The sequence below is a fragment of the Micromesistius poutassou genome (genome assembly GCF_964030765.1).
Source record: "Micromesistius poutassou genome assembly, chromosome: 8".
NCBI classification, from domain to species: Eukaryota; Metazoa; Chordata; class Actinopteri; order Gadiformes; family Gadidae; genus Micromesistius; species Micromesistius poutassou.
This window is the reverse complement of record NC_140278.1, coordinates 15335472-15362196: the sequence shown is the minus strand read 5'-3', so window position 1 is coordinate 15362196 and position 26725 is coordinate 15335472. Positions and strand designations below refer to the sequence as shown.

Below are 26725 nucleotides of genomic sequence, written 5' to 3'. Positions count from 1 at the left end.
AGTGTGTTTTGTAAGGTGTTCCAGTCAAAGGCTGCAGCGAACCGGAAGGCACTGCTATGGAAGCATATATGTAGTAAAATTCAAATGGCAATGCAATTTGCAATTTGCAATTCAATAAGTCATTACATTGTGCAATTGACAATTCATTATGCAATTTAATAATGTAATTTGTAAATACGTTATTCAAAGTGTATTTTAATATGCAAAGTGACAATGAAATCCTCAATAAAATTTGCAAAAGTTATAACAATAAAAATAGAATAACATTTTGTCCAATTTTTTGAGTTCCTTTATTCAAATTGAAAAGCTATAGCATCCCCGTGATTGCAATGCACTTCGCCACGCTCCGTGTGTTGCAAAATTCAAATGACATTTCAATCCGCAAAACACTTTGCAAATCGTTTTGCAAAACGTTTTGCAAAACGTATCAGCCAATCGCGTCTGGGGGGGAACTTACGTCACTTGCTCGTCAGACCAGCTGATCATCCACGCACGTTGCAATTTATTTTCTATGCCTACCATTGTGCCAGATTTGACTCTTAATAGGTCTATGGTTTGACTGAGTTTACGTAATTATAACTGAAAATGGCGGAAAAGACGGTCTGGCAGCTGCTGCGGGATAAATAAATAAATAAATTGCAACGTGCGTGGATGATCAGCTGGTCTGACGAGCAAGTGACGTAGTTCCCGCCCAGACGCGATTGGCTGATACGTTTTGCAAAACGATTTGCAAAGTGTTTTGCGGATTGAAATGTCATTTGAATTTTGCAACACACATCATTTGCGCCGGAACACGCCCCTGCTTTTCGTCGACACGCCTCTCCAGGCGCAAGTGTAGTGGTGCCTGGTTGCTGCGGGGGGAAATCAGCTTTGCGCCGGGTGTAAACTAGCAACGACACATGCGTCGGTGTAGAAAGTCAAGATAGGGCCCTTCTTCTGTTTGGCGCACATGGCCAATTTGCATACGCGCACAGGACTGGCTGGCTTTAAATGACCATTAGTGACAATAAAATATATGTATATATATTTTTTTGGACGAAATTTGAGACCCCCTTCAAATTTTGCTTTTGAGGCTTTCAGGGGGTCTCATGGGTTAATCGGGGGGGGGCCCAGCTGACCCCCCCGTATTTCGCACACTGGTTGTATTAATGATTAATACTAAAACCATATTCCAAGTTGACGGACTCCCTCCAGGAACCACTGGTCAGGATGACTTGTGTCTGAGTATGGCATTGAAACTGCGTAAGGGTTCTTTCCATCCGGGAGAGCAGGGGACTCTGGATATTTGGGATATTGTGTATACAATACTCACTTCCTCTCTCTCCCTCTCTTTCTTTCTTTCTTTCTTTCTTTCTTTCTTTCTCTCTCTCTCTCTCTCTCTCTCTCTCTCTCTCTCTCTCTCTCTCTCTCTCCTGGGTCATTAGGTGTGGCCATCACAGCAAAAATGGACGTGTATTTAGTATATTAACAATACCAATATAGGTAAAATTATAAGAATAAAACACAGAAATTAACGTCAATACAATATCTTATTTTATAATGGTCACTATAATGGTTATGGTTCTCTCTCTCTCTCTCTCTCTCACACACACACACACACACACACACACACACACACGCACACACACACACACACACACACACACACACACACACACACACACACACACACACACACACACACACACACACACACACACAGAGACAGACAGACAGACAGGCCAGTGCATTGGTTGATCCTCTTGAGCGATAGGTGTGTGACATGTCCAGGTATTAGGATGAATGACCGTAGGGTCAGAACCACACCAAAACAGCTGACCAGACACTATGGAAAGCTGCTCAACTGCACTTTCTACATACACTCCATATACACTCTCAACAGTACATTTCATTATTATGGGATAGATGTGGAGATGAGATGTTCTGGAAGGGCCAGCGCGCTAAAAAACATCTAATTTTAAGGAAAATCCTAATTTCCTAAATGGATCCGTAATGACGACATTGAAGAAAATGTGACAGAGTAGGCCTACACTGTTGCAAGTAAACCAGTCAAGACTTAAAATTCAAGTTTTTTCCTAGTGACATCCTTAGAGAGTAGGCCAATATGTTTGCTATTATAATCGTTTGTTCATCATCGATTGTTATTTAATGTCTGCACCTAAACCAAAAAAAAAATCCCTGTTAAATCTCGTCGTCCAATAGCACGAGCGATAGACTTCGGGCGTTGGAGGAGGTTAGGTGAGCTGGAGGCATGGCCGTGTATTAACGTGGAGGGGGCGTTCCCTCCAGACCCGCTGAGCTCCTGAGGTCACCGCCGTCAGACACGTTCTCGCCCGCTACGGAGAGAGGACAGAGAACACCGAGCAAGGACGCCACAGCGGGATATTCCTCCTCGCGATGCCTTCCGTGGAAAGACGTTTACTGAGAATACAAGCTGACTAAAAACTAAATAAAACCGTAGGCTTGTTGTGTTCTATTCTCGTATGCTATCTGCTGTGTTCCTCGGTGTATGAGGCTGATCTAGCGTTGCGCCTGGTCTCGCCGTCTCCGCGCATGTCTCACCGTAGCCCGGCTTTGTTCGATTTTTGACAGCAGTAGCCCCTACTCGTTAGCGCTACCGACATGGACCGTTCAGAGAGGGACAACCGATCAGACGAGGAAACCGAATACGAAGAGGAGGAGATGGATCCGAGGATCCAGGTAAGTGTTACAGTAACGATAGTAAGCCTGTTTTGGATTGTAATGGCTCTGTTGTTTAATTCGGAACCAAAGGGTTCCATTGGGAGTCTGGTTGATTTTAAGGTAATCGTGCCTATTTTAAATGGTTCTGCAGCCATGACTCATTGGCCTATCTATTTACTAATTTTCGTCTCCTTAATAGTGAGGCGCTCATTCGCCAATATCAATATATTGAAATCTAAAATCTATATATAATATTGAAAGCTAAATCTTCTGTCGGAGATGGGGGTATTTCGTCGTTTCTTAACATTATCTGCAAACCAAATTAGGTACAACTTAATTCTAGTGTTATATTAACCACCATTGCAATCGTCTTATCAAAATCGGATCTCTCGGTCTCCTGTCTCTCACTCCTCACACTCAGGGAGAGCTGGAGAAACTTAACCAGTCCACAGACGCCATCAACAGATGTGAGACAGAACTGGAGGTGAGCTTGATGGACACACACGCACACACACACACACACACACACACACACACACACACACACACACACACACACACACACACACACATTAACAGTGCAAGGTCAAGATGTAGTCTACCGAATACAATTATTTCTTCTTCTTTGCTAGGCCTAGGCCTACTCACACTGTCACTGCCCTCAGTTGCATACAGACTCCAATTCCTTATCACGCTCTTTTGAGATGGACACACACACACACACACACACACACACACACACACACACACACACACACACACACACACACACATACACACACACACACTGCCTTTCCCTGATAAAACCTATTTGAAAAGACACCAAAGGATCATGACGTTGGTACACATTTTTTTCACATTTGTATTTTAAAGAAGTATGTGTGCTTCTGTCAGAATATCTTGGTGTATAGTGGCATTACGTCATTGATTTCCCTAGATTGATATCCAGACACATGAGAAGGTACAGAGTAGGACATTATGGCGGTACTTGAAACAGTTCTGCGATACAAAAAGTGTATTAAATAATATGCACATTGTAACTGTTGTTATTTTTTGTTTTAATGGATCTCTGTATCTGTATATAAATATCCATGCTGTATATTTTGAAGCAAGTGCAGTGGTTTATTATTGTATCATAATCTGTAGTTTCAGAATAGTTCCCTCTTACATGATCTTGCTTTACTTACCTACATCAAATGGGTTATGAGCGTTGGTGGGACATCAAAGTGATTCATAAGACTGAAGAAGTGTGCCAGACAGTGTAACGGCATGTGCTGTCATGGGGATTTGGCTCATGAAAATGGTTCATGGTGTGTGACCTTTGGATGCTGTGTAGTGGAAATAACTGACTGTAGCTCAAGATCAGCATACATGATGGCGGTTTACAGAGGATAAAGTCCTACAAAATCCTGCACACAAGGCTAACAGTTTTTCTGGTTTGGAAGATTTACACGCTGGTCTGTGTGTGTATGCGTGTGACTCATGCCAATGTTACTGTCATTATATGTGTTACAGTATATGATTGCTTGTTTCCTTGACACTCAGTAATTTGTTGAGAACATGGCTGAGAACTTGCGTTTACGCTATAGCTGTCTGGATTCTAAATGAAACATGCAGTGTACATTGTGTGTAAGACACTGATGTTGGTGGTATCCAAATGTTTAGTTGTACCAATACCATGTCCTTTGATTCAGTGTAAATATAAAAGTCATGTGTTACCCCCTTATCAAGCCTGTGACCAACTGTCCATGTCTTGCTGACCTTTTTATACATGGGTCAGCAATTCTGAAGTCTTTACTCAATCATGACCAAATATTTTGATACAATTTCACAGAATAGCAGAAAAAAAAACAACAACTGAAAAAGCAGTTTTCTCTGCACTTTTCCATCTTCCAAAAACCTACTATAGGCTTGGGTAAAACATGATACATGACATATTCCAATAACATATCCAGTAATGATCCCTGTAAGGCTGCTGAAGGTGTTCTGATGTAATCGGGTGAAAGTTGTGCTATTTAATTAAGTAAGATGACCGCCCAGCTGGCCAGAGCCCTTATCTTTGGTCTGCTACATTAAGAACAGATGGCGCTGTTCTTTACCCTTTTTGGGTATATGACGTATGACTTCAAATCTGCGTATTTATATTCTCATGTTTGGTATAGACTTCAATCTTTTACAGTAGTTGGACCTAGGATCAATGAAAGCTTTATGAAAGTGATTCCACTCAGAACAACACAAACTAATTCCCGCCTTTTGTGGTAATCGTTTTGCCAAAACATACATTTCCCTCGGACTGATTTGTTGAGGTTTGTGTCACATCACTGTTGTTTACTCTCTGCCGAAATCTTCTTAGAAAAATATCAGCAGTATCTGCTGCAAATTTTCTTCAGAGGCCATACTGCTAAATAACTTTGGAATAGGTTTCATCAATCAAGAAGGTGTTAGTCTGTGCTAGACATTTGTTAGACTTTGATAAATCAATTTTTATGTTTGGGTCATTATTGTTGTAATTTGGCTATGATCATGGGTTTTGTGGCCTCAACTGTCCCCTCAACCTGTCTATTGTTCCCCGTCAGAGCGCCAGGCAGAAGTTCCGCTCGGTGCTGGTGGAGGCCACCCTGAAGCTGGACGAGCTGCTCAAGAAGATTGGGAAGGCGGTGGAGGAGTCCAAGCCCTACTGGGAGGCCCGCAGGGTGGCTAGACAGGTGTGTGTGTGTGTGTGTGTGTGTGTGTGTGTGTGTGTGTGTGTGTGTGTGTGTGTGTGTGTGTGTGTGTGTGTGTGTGTGTGTGTGTGTGTGTGTGTGTGTGTGTGTGTGTGTGTGTGTGTGTGTGTGTGTCAGGTTGTAGGGAGGTGAAGGGTAAAGAACAGAAATTCTCTTTCTAAAAAAATATTATTTTTACTTTCTTGTGGTCAACTCTGGAAAGGACTGTTTGTCAAGAAACCGATTATTAAGGTGAATTTGAAGTGTTTGTTTGTCTGTACTGAGTCTGAGTTTGGTCACTTGGGGCTGGAGCTTCTCATCTGACGCAGCTTCCCTCAACATGAGAACATTTTCTTTCTTTTTTGGGGGGGTTTTCATTTCGGTTCATACCAGTATTCACCTAAAATGAGTCACGCATTAACGCTCAACTATACCACAGAGGTTTCTATTTTAAGCCCAAACAGCTGTGAAGTCGCAAACAGAAAGTGTTGGGGAGATCCCCAGGTGGGACAAAGCACTTCTATTTCCAGTTGGTTCCCACACCCTATTCTCTCTTTAATTGGTCTCAGTTTTAAGAAATGAGCGGGGGTGGGGGTGTAGACACACTTGCACTTCCATGGAAGTAACTCAAGTTGAGGCTTAAGTTGCATGATGGAATGAATGTTTCATAATCAAACAGTTTGACTTCTCTTTTTCCAACCGGAAGGCCAGCCTGTGTTGCTGATGGGACCAAATACTTTTTCACTTAGTATGAGAGCTACTCAAGAACACACATCTCATTACAACTAAGGGGGGGACCACAAACATGACATTTTCTCAAGAGTTTTATTAGTTTGAAATATTTATTAATGAATCACTTAAAGGCCATCACTACACATATCTACCTATTTGAATGAGCCACAAATGCAGCACCATTCATTCTCTGAAAATAGCCATAGTTAGAGTTATAATGCTGTAAATATTCAGAGAACATGTAGATACTGGAACCTGTAGAAATATTTCACATTTTATTAAAATAACCATAGACCCAAGTACCCTAACCAAAGGGAAACAGCTGGCATGTTATGTATAGTTGGATATTAAAGGAGCTACCTGGTATCACAAGCCAAACTAGCTATTGTTCACTGAACTTCCCCAATCCATGACTATGCATCATGACTGAGGAACTGACACCAGTTCCTCTCTGCCTACCTGCTGGTAGGTAGAAATCCCCCCCAAAAATAGATGTTAATTTGAATTTCCTCTTCTTAGTATTTCTTCACCATGGTGAGCGCATCTGTTCTCCCATTGTGTTGTACAGTATTTGAACATTAGTGTAGCATTTTCCCAAAGCAGCAGCATAGAAAACCAGTGGAAGACAGTTAAGGTCGAGCATACTCTCCTGAATTAACAGGTGTCACCTCTATAGTTCGAGGGCTATTTGTTGTTATTCAAATATAACATGGACCATATCCTCCTGTGTGTAGAGCTAAGTGTGATCACCCCGCCCAACCTTGATAGCTACCAGTATTCTGTAATGCATTAGAGATCGAGAGATATTTTTGGTCGCTTTCTAAGGCACTGGTGGATATTTCAATGAAACGAATGCGAAGATGGAGGGCTTATTGTTGAGACCACCACTTTAGATCTATTAGTAAACACATGGTCGGGTTTTTCCCTATCCTCCATCCGTCTCAAGGCAGAAATGATAGCAGCCTTGGATAAACCCAACGCAGGCAGCTGATGTGAGGACACCATGTTCTGCTTTCAGTAGTTTCGCCTTGCTTTCTCTAATTTCACACTCTCTCATAATCTCTGTCCTCCCTCTCTCTGCAGCAGTCCACTGCAGTAGTACTGGAGGTTTTAATGGCAATCTCTTTCCCGCCCTAATCTTTGACGGACCTTTCTGGTTGAGGCGATTTCACCTCTAATTGTTGAGCCACCGATTTTTGCCAAATGATGTGTATTTCTCACTGCGCAAATTATGATAAAGGAAATATTGCCACTTGTTTCTCTCTGATCATACAATCCTTTGAAAGTTACATGTATCCTCCATTGATAAATACATGTAACTAATTATATAAATTCATACATTGACAATTTCCCGTAGCATTGAAGATATATTTCTGCCAAAACTATTCTAATATTATTTATTAAATCCATATATATTCTAGATCTAGGGTTAGAATTGATGAAGAATCAAACCAAGAATTAATGCATTACGTTAAATCGTAACATCTATCAGTATGGCATTAAGCATTATTTAAAGCATGATATCATTATCAAACCCAATTTAAATAATACAAACTTCTGTTATAATAACATGTGATTGTCTTTAATTAGTTAAATAAACCAAATGGTATGTCTTGATGTCACAGTATCACAAAACCATTCTATAAAACGGGATGAAAGCTCCTATTGAATTACCCACAATCACTTCTGTTTGAAGGACTTCCTTTTAATTGGAAGATAACAGCTTTTTGGAGCTACTCTGGGGAAGGAAATATGGGACAAATTCCATACTCCCTTCCTTTTCTCCCATATCCTTTCCTTATTTGTTTACCTCTCCATATCGCTCTTGCCATCCATTATGCCATTCATCATGACTTCAAGTCCCCCCCCCCCCCCCCCCCCCCACACACACACACACAATGAATCACTGTTTACTCAATGAATAGGAAGCACGCATACTCTTGCTGTTCTATTTGCATTTACTTTTACTTTGTGTTTTTAAATAAGTACATCTCTTTTGAAATCTGATATATTACAATACAGCCCAACAGTAATAACACATATATATATATGTATATGACTGTATATCAGTCTTTCCATGGTCTCCCTCCCATGATAAGCCACCTGTTTGCCGTACCAGATAAGAGTCAGACTAGCCAGGGAGTGGTGACTGTTGCTGGACCGTGTCTTGGGGTAACCCTTGCTTGGAGATACACAACTAGCAGCGCACACTTGTGTAATGAGCACTTCACTCTTTAAGCATGTTTAGCTACGCTTGTATTTGGCTGACTCCATCCGTCAGAATGACTCAACCACTTATAGAATAAGCTGGCAAACAAGGGTGGGTCGGTAGACCAGCTCTATAGAAATAATATATTGATATATTATAATGTAACTGGAGACTAACAATGTTTTTGGGGAGTGTAGAAACGGTGAAGAGTTGTACTATATTGTTAAAAAGGAGATCCAATTGATGATACACAAGACTATTAACTATTTACTACTCAGACACTTTTATTCAAAGTGACTTACAGTGATCTGCTTAAGTAATGGAGCAGGGTGAGGTGAGAGCATCTTGCCCAAGGACGCCAAAGGGTAGCCTGTCGAGTGTTGGTTCAAACCTAGATCCAGAGATAACGCTGCAGGGGTGTTACCTAGGCTACCACATCACATTCAAATACAACCTAATAGGCCTTTTTAGGGTTCCTCCACATTAAGGGATCATTCAAGCAGTGACTCAGCAGAGGGTTAAAAGGTGTATTTCACTGCATAGATACACAGGCAATGATTGGTTGACTCTGCACATTTTAAAGTGCTGAGTAAGGTCAGAAGTAACCGGAACACAGAGCTGAAGTTGCAGTAAGTTCGCAATTTACAGAAGTGTTTTTTATCAACTATTTTGATTCATTATGAAATGTCACTTCTGTTCCTCATCGGCTTTTCAGAAAAGCAAACTGAAAAGTCGTATCTTATTATTTCTGAACATTTTGTAGGTCAAAAAACGAAATAAATAATAAATAATTCTCCTTTGTTCGTCAGTGGTTCTGATGCTTTCAGGGTTTTATGCTTGCGTGAAGGGTGACTTTTTTTTCATCTCATGGAGGTTATTTAAAAGACCCTTTGGCTAGAAACATGGAAATGAAATGAAAAGCTTGAGAATATGTTCGTATCTCCTTTTTAGTGTGTGTATGGAGAAAGGATTGGGAGGATTTAAGCAGAGGGCGAAGTAGAAACAGACAGTATTGACATAGAGATTGAATTCTAGATAGCCAGAAGATGGAAACACATCCACTGAAGCCGGCAGAAAGGTTGACTCGGAGACAAACAGACAAGCCAACAGCCGGGTAGACTGGCTGGTAGGCTGTTTTAGCCCAGAGCCCAATTCAGTTTATTCGTTCCTGATGCTCACTTTAGACAGATTAGTGTGTGTGTGTGTGTGTGTGTGTGTGTGTGTGTGTGTGTGTGTTTGCTTCCCTGATGTCCTGCTAGCAGGGTGTGACAATACTGTGTATGGCCCATCTGTGGACTTTAGGTTGATGCTAATACATTCCCTCTGTCTATCTCACTCACTCACAATGTTCATTCATTTACTAAATACTATAACCTCTATTTACATATTATTTGGACGTGGGGATGACCGTCCTTTTTCTGTTAGTTTGATTTGTTTGGTTCATTATTGGTCAGAATGTTTTTGTACGTCAACTTCAAATGTCTTTCAGAGCCTATTGGCTGTAGTATGACCTACTTCCAGCCAAAAATAGGTCCAAACATGTGGGAGAAATGTGTTTTGATTCTTCAGGATTTTATAAGATTGTTTGGTTGAACCTAAATCGAGGACAAGTGTGGACGTCACTGACAAATTTCAGCCATCGAGGGACAACATTGATTTGATTTGGTTGTGAAATCACTGAACTCATTTTGTTTTTGGCATGCTTTGTTGAATAAGTAAATAATATGATAATAATAATATGACATTTGGAATCCAGATGAAAAGGTTATATTTTCAAGGCATCTTTGACGATCAGGATTGCACCAAAATTGTTAAGTCTTGTATATCAACAACAACGGGACCAAATGTGGAAATGCACAGAAGTGCCACCCTAATCGGTCCTCCATCTGACCAAATATACCGCTCTGTGGTTGTGAAAGTAGCCTTGGTTTCGAAAGTAGCGAACCACAATGTGTTGATGTGTCACTCTTTGAAAGCCATGATGCTAAACACAGACAAGCAGAACTGACACACATTGTGTGCTATTCATAAAGTCCAGCTTGGTTACACCTAGGCTCATGATCAAAGGAGCATAACACCGAGCCCTGCTCAATGGAAAATGGAAAAATGCCTCACCACTGTGAATATTGATCCTCCATGGATAAAGCATTTTATTGCCAGGTTATCTTTTAAATCTATATTATTAGTTGTTGTGTGTTGGATGGTGCTTTAAAGAACACATTATCTTCAGATTCTTTTTCATTGTCAATCATTTTTGTCTTGTATATGGACAAGATGATACACAATATGAATGTGTACATCAACTATGGCAAATGACAAAGGTCTTACATTTGCTTGCTTAGCCTGATGAGCAGCCAAGACAACCAAGGAATGCACCATTTACAATTGTACATCTAGATATAAGGAGGGATGACCTACATTTTCTCAAAGTCTCGACATTTCCTGTGTAATCTAAATAAAAGATGTGGCTGCATGCTGTGCAGCACAGCCTGTAATATATTATGACCATTGCTTGCTAGTCATAAGCATCCACTGTCCTACTTCTGGAGCCAGGACGTCTCTCGTTAAATTGGCCATGAAGGGCTGTAAATACAGAGGAAAACCTTGTGACGGTCTCTAGGTGCACTGTGCTCAGGCTCACTAACCTTACTAGGCCGGTCGTTGTTTATCAAACACCCAACTGTCTTGACAAGAGAGCAACCGTTTTCAAACCTGACAAACTGTGCAAACAGGCTGGGGCTAGCCATCAATGGCAATGCTAACGGGACCCAGAATACAATTCTGGCCTACAATTCCTGCCAAAGGGGCTTCAGGTGCGCAATCTGGCATTTTAACAGTGATTAATTATAATTTGCGATGAGTAGATTTCTGTGTCGTGCTGTCATTCTGCAATTTCCTTTTGCTTTCATGAGGGTGACCTAGAGTTCTTATCTTTCTACCCCCTTTTCCTTTTCTCTTCTTACAGTTTCTAATTGCTACACCTCTACTCCCTCTCTCCATCTAGCTATTCCACCTCATCTTTCACTTCTATCATATATCCTCAACTACCCCCCTAACACTTTTTTCCTTTCCTTTCTGTTGATAGAACAAAGTGTTTGACGCAACATGTTTCAGATGTGAATGTGTGAGATTTTCCCCTGAGGTCCATAGTTTGATGGGTTGTGGGGAATAATTTAAAAAGTCCACAGAAGCAATTTTCCTTCCATATTATTTAGCCTGGGACTGGGGGCCAATCACAGGACGAGTTGGCGACTTGGTGTGATATGGTAGTTGCTTCTGTTGTTGCTGTTTCACCAAAGAATCTACGTCCCTCTCTCGCTCTGTCTCTGCCTCTCTTTCTCTTGTTTTCTGTCCCTCTTGTTCATTATCTCTACGTCTCTTTCTCTGCCTCTCTTTCTCTGTCTCTATCTCTTTCTCTGCCTCTCTGTCTCTATCTCTTTCTCTGCCTCTCTCTCTCAGTCTCTTTCTCTGTCTCTCTCTGTGTTTCTTTCTCAGTCTATTCTGCTTTCTGACCCTGTGTGTGTGTGTGTGTGTGTGTGTGTGTGTGTGTGTGTGTGTGTGTGTGTGTGTGTGTGTGTGTGTGTGTGTGTGTGTGTGTGTGTGTGTGTGTGTGTGTGTGTGTGTGTGTGTGTGTGTGTGTTTCTCTCTTTCTCTCTCTCAAACATCATGCAGCGGTTAGCCGTGATGCTAAAAACTGAATCAGCATGAAGTGCTAATGACGGCTAGCGCTCCAGTCTGTCACCCTGAACATCAAGGGGGGAACGTCGAGGCTTTTTAGGAACTGATGGAGAGAGCTTTCTTCTCTCTATCACTCTCCCACTATTTTTCTCACCCCCTGCGCTCTCTCTCTCTCCTTTCTATTAATCATCTCCATCTGTTCTTTGCGTCACTCTTACTGTCAGTGCTCTTAGCAAAGCCCAGGATCTGCAAACCGAGGTCTGCAGCCAGGAACCCCATCCAAACCCAGCTCCACTAGATAGAAGGACTCAGGTGGAAGCTAAGGAGATCAGTAACAATAGCACCAATGGGAAATCTTACTGTCAGCTCTTTCCATGTTTATTGTATACAATATATTAAGCAGGCCTATACCAAATATAGTAAATGTATATTACAATACAGGTCTCCAGGCCTAACAGTAAATGCAACAACTGCTTTCTTTTGTCTGAGATGCATCGCCCTGCACACAGAGTATGTTGAGAGTATGTTCTCCACAGCTTGATTTGTTATTATTAGTTTGTTCCTGTAACTATATATGCCTTATTAGAAAGGTTAATGAAGGCTTGGATAGAAGCACACCACAGTGATTTTAGTTAGGGTTAGACAAAATTGCTTGTTTGAAAAGGAAGGATTTCTTTCAGATTTCTCATGGCCCAATGACTGGACAGGACAATATTTCACACTATCAGATCCCTGATATTGATATTTGTTTTTTTTCTGAATATCAAGGACATCGGCGAAATATGTTTGAAATATCGACTGATGTGTAAACGAGAATTGAAATAAATCCTCTCTCAATGAGCTATTGAGATTAGAAAGCAAAAAATGGGAAATATTGAATGTCAAACTGAATACGTCATCGCAAATATAATTGTGTGTCCGGTCTGAAACAAAGCAAATATGTGAAATGTCTCCTACACAATCAATCAAATTTTCAAATCAAAGTCTATAAGGTGTGTGTGTGTGTGTGTGTGTGTGTGTGTGTGTGTGTGTGTGTGTGTGTGTGTGTGTGTGTGTGTGTGTGTGTGTGTGTGTGTGTGTGTGTGTGTGTGTGTGTGTGTGTGTGTGAGATATGCACAGAGTAGGGTCCTCTGCTCTACTGTTGCTGGTTTTCTGTCTTCCTTTATATACACACACACACACACACACACACACACACACACACACACACACACACACACACACACACACACACACACTTAGTTTGGTGCCGCTGGCGAACAAACAGCACTAGCACTGAGGAAAGTAGGGCAAGGAGTTAAAGGAGACAGAGAAATAAGCCACTTTTTGAATCAAACTGCTGTTCTGATCCTATGGAAAATTGCTATCCAAAGAGACTTGCAGTCCATGGTTCTCTTTCTGTCATGCTGATAGGTTGTGGGCATGTTGCTTGAGGTTGACTCTGAGGTTTAAACCCAACAACCTACTTTAGCGCTAAGGTAATGGCCCAGCTGAAAGTGAAAGACACTAATAAATAGAACTAGTCATCTGTTTATTTTTTAAGCAATCAGCCATACTCTTTGGCAACAACAAGATAGGGTGATAGTGCTGCCGACTCCACAGCCGTTCATTTCAATCCATTACTGGGTTAGAGAGATCAAGCAGAGCCGTGCCATGCTGGTTGGGATGCCTGGTTTGATTCTTGCCGAGTTGAGCACAACAATAGCAAGACTTGATCAACAACTCCGTGGCCTTGTCACTTTGATCCACCCACGTCTTCTCTCTCAGACTAACGCATGTCACCGAGTGACTTACACAACAAAGCAAAAACAGCAAAACTCATTTTACGTAATCATGTGAGGGGGGGATAGTGACAGCGATCACCCAAATATAGATATGAAGAAAGAAAAACTAAATCAAAACTTGTTTTAACTGAAGAATGTATTTTAAGGACCATGTTGGTTTACCGTGTTTCATCTCATCTTGTTTTTTTCCGAGCCCCATAAGATGCAGACCTTGTTTCTCGGTCGGTGTGACAACTATTTTCTTCTCAAATTACTCAATGTTTGTAATTAATAATTAAACATCTAATTAATAGATGTTGGCAAACGTTGACCGAAAGCAATGGTCCAGTACGAAGCAGTACGATGACTTGACTACATCAGGTCATATTTGCAGATGCAAAAACCTAAGTGTGAACTGCAATGAAGTGGTTGTGTTGCTTGATTCAAATTGAAAAATGTTAAAGTTTGAGCTTGTTTATGAAAAACTGGACACGTAGCAGTATAATGGTGATGGATAACAAACTTTCCACATATATTGATCACTGGGTTGCTTTAGTTAGTTTGTTTGCTGTCTCTGGAGCAATCCACCACTTTGCTTTCTCCTTCCTCCCCCCACTCCACACACCATTGACACATTCCAGAAATCGCACAACTGAGACTCTTCAGTTTGTTTAACTGGGCCAAATACGGGAACGAATCCAACAAAGTGTGTTTTAAATAGTGACCAATTACAGTGACAAATTAAATGGAGCTCTTCCTACATGTCATATACACACACACACACACACACACACACACACACACACACACACACACACACACACACACACACACACACACACACACACACACACACAAACCTGGTTGCTTTGCTTCTTTAGCAAGATCTGGCAACACTGGTGGACAGTACGCTGCAAATCCCGCGGACAAAGACGGAGACTGTGCATGGTTTGCTGCGTTAGCATGTTGCGTGGCTGTGCTGCTAATGTGATTAACCCGTAGCACGCGGTGATGTCATAAGGTCCTGAAATGCGCTGGGCTTGCACGACATTCCGGTGGGAGTTTTGGACTCGTGTCCTATCTGTAGAGGTGGTTTCTCATTATGCTGCATAATTCATAACCGCAACTTCGCTTATTTTTGCCATACTTCCTGTTTCTTTCATCTGATGGATGCAGACCATAGTTTGTTTGGACTGAAGCTTCTTCAATCATTTTTGAATCCTCTGAGAGTGGAGGAACTCAGGGCAATGTTCCAGCTGAGTAATATATTAAACCTTAGAACAGAGGGATCAGCTTTGTTTTTGTTTTTTGGACATTAACCAAGATCACACACAAATGCAGGCACACGGCATGTTTTACACTGGGGTGTCAAACCTGGAATAAATGAGACCAGTGTCACTAGATTCTGCGTACGCATGGCTGTCAACAGTAGGCTGGATCATTTACTTTAGGGCGTTCTATTCATCTAGTCATTTACCAGACGCCTTTATCCAAAGCGACTTGCAGTGGATTCCCATGCATGCTGGGAGGTTATGGAAGCCTTCAGGTATCACTGTACACTGCGTACATTGGGGCGTGAAACCCCAGTAGCATTTGGCTGGCAACCGAACACCCCCCAGACTTCACCTCACTATCCCCTGAGTCTGACCTCTGTCAGATCCCCACACAGGCTGGGTGACATCCGACTGTAGTTTCTGCGCAGGCTGTAAATGATGCTGCTGTTTTCTTCAATCTTGTGTTAGGTCTGTCTGTAAATACCAGCGCTAATCGAGTCAGTGGTGTCTTATGCAAGTATGGTTTCACAACACAGGGGGTCCCGAGGACCTACTTGCGAGCACAGTTAGAGCACAGTTCATTGGGTTTACCAGAAAATCGAACTGGTGATTTTTGAACTTTTGCGCCGAGTTGGTGGGCCGTTACGTACGGACATTGCTTTTTAATAAAAAAGTAGAACATAGTTGGGTTGGAATCACATTGGGTTGGAATCACACCGTTTGCTTATAGTATGAAGTAGTAGTAAGTATGAAATTGAACTAATGAGTTTTACTTGTTTATGGATTTAGGTTAATTCAGGATTTATTTTTCTTTGATCTGTAAAACATTTGTGTACATGTAATAATGGACAAATATAAATTCTACTTAAAACAATTGAAATCCATCCCCCTCCATCCCTCCCCTCCAGGCCCAGCTGGAGGCCCAAAAGGCGACCCAGGACTTCCAGAGGGCGGCGGAGGTGCTGCGGGCCGCCAAGGAGACCATCTCCCTGGCCGAGCAGCGGCTCCTGGAGGAGGACCACCGGCAGTTCGACTCGGCCTGGCAGGAGATGCTCAACCACGCCACCCAGCGGGTGAGCCTGGGGGCTGGGAGTGGGCTGGAGGGAGAGGGTGTGTGTGTGTGTGTGTGTGTGTGTGTGTGTGTGTGTGTGTGTGTGTGTGTGTGTGTGTGTGTGTGTGTGTGTGTGTGTGTGTGTGTGTGTGTGTGTGTGTGTGTGTGTGTGTGTGTGTGAGAAAGAGTGTGTGTGAAAGAGTGTGGGAATGTGTGAGTTAGTTCGTTTTGTATGGGTGAGTGTTTGGGTGGGTTAACCATCTGGTTTATTTTCAGGAAATGTGATTGATTGTATTTTTTTATTTGGCTGATTTGGAACAGAAAATATAATATAAGTACAATTAATGCACCGGTAACTATGAAATATAACTGAGTGAAACTAAAATGAATCCAATCCAAGTGAAAGTAGATATTGGACGGGTTGAAGCCTGCGTAGCTACACAGACTATGTTCAGTAAAAGGTTAGAGTTAAGAGTGGTCAGGGAGGCATCCTGAGAGGGAGTGACGTTGCGGGCTGTGATTGGCTGTCCCAGGTGATGGAGGCGGAGCACACCAAGACTCGGAGTGAGCTGGTGCACAAGGAGACGGCGGCCAAGTACACCGCCGCCATGAGTCACATGAAACAGCTGGAGAAGAAACTCAAACGCACCATCAACAAGTCCAAGTGAGCCCCCCCACCCCCCCCTTCATTACCACAATATCTGTCAAATTCTGCATTGTTTAATAATATATTGTATTTATTTATTATTTAATTGTTCATATTTGAACCTGGTGTTTAATGCCAATGCTTTTGTAGATTGTACTTATTCATATCGTGTTCAGGTGCCACAGTCGATATTGATTTCACTTCTGAAATGTGGTTTAGGAACCCGATTTCAATACAGAAGCAAAACAGTTTCTGAAGAAAAATTAAGATCAAGTCAGGTGACTGAGAAGTCCTACTACTTATATTTTCTTTGTTTAAAATACATGATAATTGAGCTATGGCAATGCTAAATTAGCTATTTAACCACCTTGCCTATGTTATGCATTTGATCAATAATGAAAACTTAGTAGGAGCTTAGTATAAAGTAGGGATGCACCGAAATTTCGGCCACCGAAATACAGAAACACTTGTATCACCGAAACAACATGGCCGAAACAGGAAATTGTGATGACGCAAACAAAAACCAGTGAAACATTCACCATCATCAGTGAAACATTGTGAAACAAATGACACCTCTAGCTAAATGTAGTAATCTAGAGAACCAGCTACAACCTTGTTTTTATCCAAACGAGCCGTCTTTAGCGACGGCTCGCTATGAGACAGCTTCTATGAGCTGTCGGCTATCAGCTGCGAGTTTAGGGACCGTCCGCAAAGTGCCGACAGCTTCTATGAGCTGTCGGCTATCATCCGCAATCATCCGCAAGGGACCATCTGCAAAGTTCAAAACGGAAAACGGTGTTGTTGTTTTTTCAGTGCTAAATAAATATTTTTATACTTTTAATAATTGTAATTGATTTATTCTTTGAATTGCAATGCCTTGATTTTAGTGAGGTTAGTACACAGTCATAGCTATAAATGCAATGGTAGGCCTACTAATAATTGGCATAATAATTTATTTCAGTGTTTCGGTTTTCGGTTTTCGGCCTTGGTTTCCTCATTTTCGGTTTTCGGTTTCGGCCAAGAATTTTCATTTCGGTGCATCCCTAGTATAAAGGAAAATCATTAAGAGAGTATTACCATTTTTTTGGGCAAGTCTGTGCAGTCTAGTCCGTGTATAATTGAAGCTGTAGGTTCACAGTGTGTAAGCTGTATGCTACTATGTTCTGCATAGCTAGCTTAGCCAAGCTCTCACTCGCACGCTCTCGCACGCTCATGTTCTCGGCACACTGGTGGTTACCATGGTGATAATGTAGGCCTACTGTAGCCGCTTGCTCTTTTCTAGGTTACATGCTTTATTTTTGTTTTATATAATCCCTTTCTTCCCTCTCTGCCTTTATACAGGCCCTACTTTGAGATGAAGGCTAAATATTACCTGCAGCTGGAGGTATGTATAGGCACCACTACTGTGTGTCAGTTACCCTTTACAGTCCTTTGAAATTTGAAATGGCTTGTATAGTTTAAAACGGTACTTAACAACACTGCACTAAAACACTGTGAATTCAGCTTGGCCTTGAATTCCCAGACGTTAGCAGTTTACACTGTGTGTGTGTGTGTGTGTGTGTGTGTGTGTGTGTGTGTGTGTGTGTGTGTGTGTGTGTGTGTGTGTGTGTGTGTGTGTGTGTGTGTGTGTGTGTGTGTGTGTGTGAGCGTGCACACATCAGCATAAGCGCATAAAATATGTACTTCTCGTTAATCTCGGTTCCACCGTATTCAAAGTTCCCCGTTTTTGAGACAGAACCTCTTTCAACAGAACCTCTTCTGCCTCTTCCTCCTTCCTCCCCCCTCCTCCCCCCTCCTCCCCTCCCCCCTCCCCCCTCCTCCTCCCTCCTCCCCCCTCCCCCTCCTCCCCTGCAGCACCTGAAGCAGAAGGTGGATGACCTGCAGGCCAGGCTCTGCCAGGCCAAGGGCCAGTACAAGGGGGCCCTCAGGAGCCTGGAGGTGATCTCAGACCAGATCCACGAGCGCCGCCGCTCTACCGCCATGGGGCCCCGGGGCCGCGGCGTCGGTGCAGAGGTGGACGGTGTTGCCTCGGAGACAGACGAAGGTTCTAGTTAGTCCAGACCACTGTCCTCTCAGAAGGGTGTGTGTGTGTGTGTGTGTGTGGGTGTGTGTGTGTGTGTGTCAGTTGTCACTTTAAAGAGCACTCTCAACATTGCTATTATACCTGCCATCCACTGCAGCACTGGCATTTGTCTCTCAGGTTATTGGTCTGTCCGTGGTGGAAGCTTCACAACAAGTCCCGCTGTGATTCTAGGTCTAAAAATAAAAAAAAGAATCATAAAATTGAATTGCGACCTACTTTCCGCACACATGAGCTAGGACTTTGAGGGCTAACCATCTTGTTTGTTGGGTTTAGAGTCTGATTCTAACAAGGTGCGTTGCGGTGGCTTGAGGGGCAGAGCAGTCATGCCCTTCAGCACTATGCTTGTATATTGAACTGGTTATACAAAGGGTTAACTACTGTAGTAGTGCTGTAGTACTACTCCAAGTATTCATCAGCATTGCTATTGGGGAATGTGCTTGTGTGTTTTACTGGGACCACTTTATCCAGGACGGCAACTCCGGTCAGAGAGTAGACTCATACACAGGGAACAGTTCTGGTTGTTTATATCTTCAATATTGCGAATGACATCAAGGAATCAAGCAATGGATGAATGATGAATGGTTGAATGAATGATTGAATGAATGATGAATGAATGAATGAATGAATGAATGGTTTTCTGTAAGACAGAATAAGGACAAATACTTATTACAAGATCCACCTAAACATCGGGCCTAACACCCCATAAATGCTATATAAACATAACAAATAGTTTCCACATACACACGTTGGCATAGCGCAATATAACAGCCGACAACGGCGCAGCCGAGTGACGTATACACAATGCTACACGAGGTACAGGCTCATACAATAGCTACCCAATTCGTGAATGAATCAACTAAATAGCGGAAACCAGCTCAAACATGAAATCACGCCCACAAATATGGAACCGAATTGCGGACTGCATATAATATTTATCATATGTAAATATTCATAAATATACGTGGTTCAGTACATTACTCACTCTTCACGAACGCATTCTTTATCGTGGCGTGCTATGCGGTCGCGCGCAACAGGCTCTGACGTAGCCCCGTACACCTAGTGATTCTAGGACCCCACGGCGCTACCTGGGCTGTCCCAAATGCCTGAACAGAAATACGATATATATATATACGCATTATATACGTAATACAATAACAAACTAATAGGGAATTTACAACAATTGCTGTGGAGACAACAGTCAGATACAGAGAGGGGTTAATGGGTCGATGCTGGTTTGTGGCTGCCCTCTGCAGTCTGTGTACTGAATGGTGAGACCGTAATAATGCAGTGCTTTGTAGTTAATCAGATCTTAAACAATCCAGCATTTTTTTTGTTTTGGCTCCTCCCCCACTTCACTGACATCCTTCACTTGTGTGCAATACAAGCACACACACAGTCCTTGTTTCATAGGGAACGGGTGGATGAAATAGCCTTGTTTTGTAACATGATAATTCAATTTGTCAACACCTTTATCTCAGATCTCGCAGTTCCTGGGTTTTTATTTAGTACCTGGAAAGTAGCTTTTTAGAAAGGAGCTTCAGATAGATCCTTTTGTGTGAAAAGCAGCCCGAAGGTTAATGGGTTCAAGCAGCTAATTCTGTCTCACCACTGGGGACATTCTGTCGTCATGAAAGCTGTGATCTTTTTGATAAAGGGATGGATAATTCCAATGCTAAACTTAGCTGAAGCTCATTTGATGCACAATATTACCACTAACCACCGCACACACACTCACTCACTCACTCTTTCACACCAAAGCGCGCACACACAGGGACGGAAATGCACACACAGGGACAGGAACACACAAGCACACACAAGGACAGGAACACACAAGCACACACAGGGACTGGAGCACACAGACAGTAGTGTGTCTGTGGTCATTACTGGGTTCTTGGAAGAGTCCTTCGACTGAATCCCTTGACTCTATTTTGAACACATAACCAGAAGCCACAGCATGACGTCTATGACACTCATAACCAGATTAAAGGGATGAATGATTGCATTGGACGTGATATGAATCAAGGGCAGTAGGAAGATCAAATTGTTGGAAGGTTGTTGTTGTTCCATCTGTCTAGTTCTAGTGGGGAATGGGCTTGTTTTGAACAGACTATGTGTTGATAGTTTGGAGAAGCACAATAGTTTTATTCAGCCATGATGGTTCTGTGTCGGGCGTGTGTCTATGTCCATCCTCATACCATGAATCTGACCTGAATCTAGTTTCCTGGAAGAATCTCATCCCCTTAACTCATATCCTTCTTTCTCTCCCGCTTTTCTCTCTTCACTCTCCCCTCTTCTCTCTCCTCATATCTTCTTCTCCTCCTCTCCCCTCCTCTCTCTCCCTCTCCCTCTCCTCCTGCAGTAAGCTCGGTGTGCCTGGAGGAGGAGGTGTGCGGCGGCAGCAGCATCATGTCCGAGGAGGACTCGGACGCCCACTCCCTCTGCAGCCTGGGCTCCTCTCCCACCACCCCTCTGGACATCCTCTCTCCTTACCCCTTCATGGGCTCTTCCTGCTCCTCCTCCTCCTCCTCCACCTGCTCCACGTCGTCCGCCAGCCCCTCTCCGTCGCCATCGCCCTCCTCCGCCTCCTCCTCCTCGTCCCCGGCTCAGTCGTCGAGGCCCTGCAGCCTGGACCTCCCCGGCCCCGCCTCGCTGGCGGGCCTGAGCCTGGTGTCCCCCGTGCTGGGCCCTCGCAGCCAGTGCAGCGGGGCCTCGTCCCCGGAGTGTGACCTGGAGAGAGGTCAGTCTGTCTGTCTGTGTTGGCAACACCTAGATTTAAATTCTATCAAGAAATATGCTTCGTCTTGTGACACAGACACACGCGCAACACACACATACACCTGTCCTAATTTCCATTGTTTGTTTTTTAATTATTATTTGTGTTAAAGCATTACAACATTTGTTGGGTGAGGGTTAGGTCACACCAACTCCATAATTAAACATTACATAATCATATTACAGTGGATATATTATGCTAATTATTGTATTTGGGTCAGCTGAAGGATGCATTTTCAACAAACAAGTAGGAAGAATCCAATGCATGCGCTACTTGTAAAACACGGCAATGCACTGACAGCCTTGACTAAAATCTAGAAGATTACTAGAAATGTCAATTTAAGAGAGGGGTTGTGTTGCGGGATGGCTGAGTGTGTGGCATATTGTCATTGGTATTTAGCGTTTCTTCGTGTTCTACATTAGGCTGGGCAGATCACTAGTATGTGTAGGTGGGGCGGGTCAAGGTGGAGGGTGGGGGTGTGGCCCTGAGCAGCTTGCGGCCACGGTACCATGCGCTAGTGTTTACAGTGGAACACTGAACACTCCGGTGGGAGTTCCTGGAACTCTATATCTAAATAATATCATATTATATTTAGATATCTATATAATATAATATATATTATCATGGTCAAAAGCTGCGCCTCCGGATGATATTATGAATCTCCAACGACTGCCCCGCCCAGCCCCGCTGCCATGGCAGCGGTCCATCGGAGCCCCGCTGGCCACTGGCCGCCCCCGGGGCTGCCCGCTGAACGCTGGCCAACCCCGGGGCTGCCCGCCCAGCCCCGCTGCCATGGCAGCGTTCCGTCGGAGCCCCGCTGGCCGCTGGCCGCCCCCGGGGCTGCCCGCTGAACGCTGGCCGCCCCCGGAGCGGTCCGTCGGAGCCCCGCTGGCCGCTCCTGCTGCCGCCCGCTGCCCACTGAACACTGAACACTGGCGGCCCCCGGGGCTGCCCGACGGACAATCCTGGGCAACAATCCTTTTCTCCTCCATTTCGCTGTTCCCAATTCCTTCTCAACCAACCCGACGCAATCTAGTCTTTTCACCAAATGGGAGCTTTATGCAAGCTTGCGTTATTGTGTTGCGTGTTATGCGCCATAACACCAACAGCAGAACGGTTATCCAAATAACAAAGAACACTTGCGTTCCAGTGTGTGTATTTAAACACACACACACACACACACATGTGGCGCTCGCACGGTCCTAACTCATTTTCTCATTGGCGGGCCAAATTCTCTGGGCGGGCCAAGCAGAGAAAGGGGAGGTAACCCGTATGATGTCATACGGGACCGGAAGCCAAATCGAAGCGTTTCAGCGATCCTTTTTTCAAAGACGGAGTAAGATACCTACTTCTCGGTTTACACCTAATGCAATTTTTAGCTACTGGGGGACAATAGGGAGGCTAGGGGAACTCAACTTAATGTTAGAAAACCTCCATAAAGTGAAATTTTCATGCCATGGGACCTTTAAAACAACCCTTAATGTTTTTTTTCAGAAATGTGCAACTCACCGAGTGGTTAGTGGTGTTCGTTGATGTTTCAAATCAAGTATCGTAACGAAATACAGTTTCTGTCATGCTTTATTGCACATTTATCGCATTTGTAAATCCCATTGATTTCTGTTGGAAGACTCATTGCTCGTTGGCCAGAAACGGTAAGGGGGGCTGTTTACGTTTGGTTGTAGTCTTACTACAACCAGGCCACTTTTCTGTTTCCGGTCAACGAGCAATGAGCGATAAATGTACAATAAACATACAGAAACTGTATTTCGCTACAATACTTGATTTGGAACATCAACAAACACCACTAACCACTCGATGAGGTGGTGAGTTGCATAATTCTGAAAACAAAAGTTTAGGGTTGTTTTAAGGACAGGTTTGATTGCCCGTAGTCAGCCATTCTGAAGCAGGCAGGGGCAATTCTAAATGAGCCAAATACCCGAGACAGGACCAATAGTTAAAATTTCGGTGTCAACCACTCTATTTCATCCTAAACAAACCAGAAAGGGGGCTCTATGTGCTAAATACCGGAATTGTCCTTTAAGAATATGAACTTATGACCTAGGTTTTGGCTCTCTGTGTCTCAGAGAAACTGGATATTGTCACTAACGATAGTCTTTTGACAATGGTTCAGTAAAACATCAGGATATGAGTAAAGTTATCTAAGGAAATTATTCTATTTAATATGCAAACTTCCATGACAACAGAGGAAAAAAAAATAGAACTGCTTCAATAACAATGAAAGACTCGCACTCGCACACACACACTCAGTAACACTCACACTCACTGACACGCATACACACACAGGAAATAAGCATGTTCTATTTAGCAATGTAGCAGGAAAACAAGCACACAACGGTAAATGAAGAGGGATGGGGTGTGAGAACGTATTCCTAGTGAGCCACCTGACCTGGCGCTGCCTTCTTGGCTCACACCTGGTCTCAGGGAAACAGCCAATAAGTCAACCTGACAGCTCAGGGCAGGTGTCCCACTGAGAGACACACAACATAACAGGCAGAAAACAGACCAGAATATGGGCCTGACAAATATTTTGTGTAGGAGTGCCACCTGTGAATATTCTATGTATCTTTCTATTCAGCAATCGCTTTTATTTCGCGGTACCGTTTTGGTTTCCAGAAAGACAATTATATTTATATCAAAAAATGGACAAATACTAATTCAGGTCCTGTTATTCTGATCCCAGGTGACCGGGCAGAGGGTGCAGAAGGGAGCCAGGACGTCCCCTCCAGTAACAGCAGCAGGAGCAGCAGCAGCAGCTCCATGGGCACCAAAAAGACACTCAGCCTGGAGGGGCGCTTCAGCTTCCTCAACCTACGGCGTCCACGAGCCAACAACGCCAAACCGCCGGCTGCGTTGCCCAGTCCAGCCACGGTGCTGGTGAATGGAGTCTAGGGAAGGGGCATGGGTGGGGGGGAGAGGAGTTGATTGCACCACCTCTGACTCATATTCTCTGTTTTGGAAAAATGAACCAGTTTGGACTACTACGGGAGCGTCCATGTTGGCTCTGCCGTGAACCGCTATGGGGGGGCGTCCATGTTGGCTCTGCAGAGTGTCCATGTTGGCTCTGCAGAGTGTCCATGTTGGCTCTGCAGAGTGTCCATGTTGGCTCTGCATTGAACCTCTATGGGGAGCGTCCATGTTGGCTCTGCAGAGTGTCCACTGGCAGAGGGTGAACCACTATGAGGAGCCTCGTAAAACTGAGGACCCTCAACGTTGGACGCCTCTGGCATGTTGCAGGAGTGAAAGAACAGGTGGTGTTTGCTGAAGGGGATGGGAGGGGAACAGAGACACAAACATTTGTCCTTGTGTTGTGTTTTTCGTACTTTTCGTGTTTGCATTTTTTTTTCTTACTCTCAAAGAGGACCAGCTGGTGTATGCTCAGACAAAGAATAATAAAGACACAAGTAGCCTGGACATAATACTGAAGTGGAGAATTCTAACAATAAATGTTGTCGATGCTTCATATAACAGCATTGGGATAATGACTAAATATCTAAATCAAGTGGGTTGTGCATGTCTGTGCCATGTATCTTTTGAATCCATGAAAAAGTGTTGTTATGGTAAAGGACTACATATCAATTACGCGTCTTCTTCTACTAATGGCTGTACTGAAAGACTGCAAACGACGAAATGAAAATGGCCACTGCTGAACCATGAGTATACTCCTAAAGCTTACAAAAGGGGCATTATCGTGTATGTACTAGTATTCATTAAGAGATGAATACTAATGCTTTTTATGATACTGAACCGGAGATACAATTTAGCAGCAAGAATTGCTGCAGTTGTGTGTTGGAAGTCTGTTAGATGTGTCTCAACTGTACCAATTTGGACTGAAACGATAATTGTGTCTTTTACTGCCGTTCACAAATCATCAAATATTCTTCTGCTACACCACTAAAGCATCATTCGATTCTGAATGTTAGCATATAGCTAATGGTAACAATGGTTAGGTTTTCTTTAAGGAATGTCACCAACTCAAAAAAAGCCTGCTTCCCAAATTTCCATGAAGTGGAACAATTTCACCGTCCTCTTCCCTCGCCTTTCTCGGTGCCTGGATAAAAAGAGGTTAAAATATTTTGCAAGCTTTTGCATTCAGTGATCATTTTCAGTCTGTTTCTGTTAAAAGAAAAAAGTGACCATGGTATTGTCAACGTTTTGTATGTTCAATTAAGTCTGTATATGTCTCCTACAGTGTGCATTTATTTTTCTAGTGGGTTGTGCTTCACATGTTTTTTTTTTATTTCAGATAAGAGTCAAATAAACGATTGCTGAGCAGTTCCCTGTTCTGCTTGATTCTGTGTCATTTGGTGCTGTAGCCTCAGCATGTAGGTAAGATTTAAGGGAGATTCTTTGAGCAGGCATGCAAACTGGTTTGGGGTGAAAAAGGTGTGAGAATGATGCGTGAGAGACACAGACCCACTAGGGGGTTCGAGCTGGACTGACCATCTGGCATACCGGGCAAATTCCCGGTGGGCCGGCAGGCCTTTTGGACCGACGAGGTTCGAAAAAAAAAAAAAAAAAATTCTGGGCCTGGCCCGGCCAGGCCAAGTCACACAGCCGAGGCCGAGGTCCCTTCCCTCTTGGGCGTGTGGGCTGCCTGTCAGTGTCAACTTAACCTGAAAGGCCCATTACTCATCATGATTGGTTCTGGGCTGGGCCTGGCCCAATCTGTACTTCCTGCATAGACTCAGGGTGTTTGGTGTCAACCATAGAGTTATGTTCTTATTTTATTAGGCGGTGTTAGAGTATTCTGAGGTATGGGATGTCTGCTTGGTACGGTAAACTTTCTGTCCAGCTGAAATCAAAAATTGGGCGCCTGATTCAATCCGCTATGAAGGTGATGGGGAGGTCTGAAAAGCTCCCCATGCAGTCCATCTATGAGCAGTCTGTGCTCAGACAAGCTGAGAAAATCTTGACGCTTCAGAGTCCTGCTCAGCGGGACAGTTGCTGGACTAGTGGTAAGAAGTTGAAAATTAAGTTATGTTGATAAAAAAATGACGACGCTGAAGTTGGCATCCGATTCGGCAGTTAAGGAATTCTTAACGAGCGGCATGGAGCGACTGATTCTTCGTTGTTTAACCTCTTAAATCGCGGTAAAGCCGCTTTAATTGGTC

At 43.4% G+C, this 26725-nt stretch overlaps 1 protein-coding gene across 2 annotated transcripts; it reads left to right on the top strand.

Moving 5' to 3' along the window:
* The first annotated feature begins 2353 nt into the window (after positions 1 to 2353).
* On the top strand, positions 2354 to 25885 carry sh3bp5b (SH3-domain binding protein 5b (BTK-associated)). 2 transcript variants are annotated; one of them, XM_084471420.1, is made up of 9 exons: positions 2354 to 2700; positions 3104 to 3166; positions 5259 to 5387; positions 15949 to 16113; positions 16625 to 16755; positions 18079 to 18121; positions 18592 to 18781; positions 21180 to 21557; positions 24295 to 25885. In XM_084471420.1, exons 1-9 carry the CDS (start codon positions 2623 to 2625, stop codon positions 24501 to 24503), a joined length of 1386 nt encoding a protein of 461 aa, XP_084327546.1. In that variant the 5' UTR covers positions 2354 to 2622; the 3' UTR covers positions 24504 to 25885. The 2 variants fall into 2 exon arrangements, with proteins under 2 accessions (XP_084327546.1, XP_084327545.1); XM_084471419.1 differs by having other exon boundaries at positions 18592 to 18787; positions 24295 to 25855.
* The last annotated feature ends 840 nt before the right edge of the window (positions 25886 to 26725 follow it).

Excerpts from the sequence above, each read along its gene's own strand:
- sh3bp5b (XM_084471419.1), top strand. The coding sequence starts at position 2,623 with ATGGACCGTTCAGAGAGGGACAACCGATCAGACGAGGAAACCGAATAC. Across the intron at positions 16,114-16,624 it reads TCAACCACGCCACCCAGCGG|GTGATGGAGGCGGAGCACAC; the intron begins GTGAGCCTGGGG and ends TGGCTGTCCCAG. Across the intron at positions 18,788-21,179 it reads GGAGACAGACGAAGGTTCTA|TAAGCTCGGTGTGCCTGGAG; the intron begins GTTAGTCCAGAC and ends CTCCTCCTGCAG.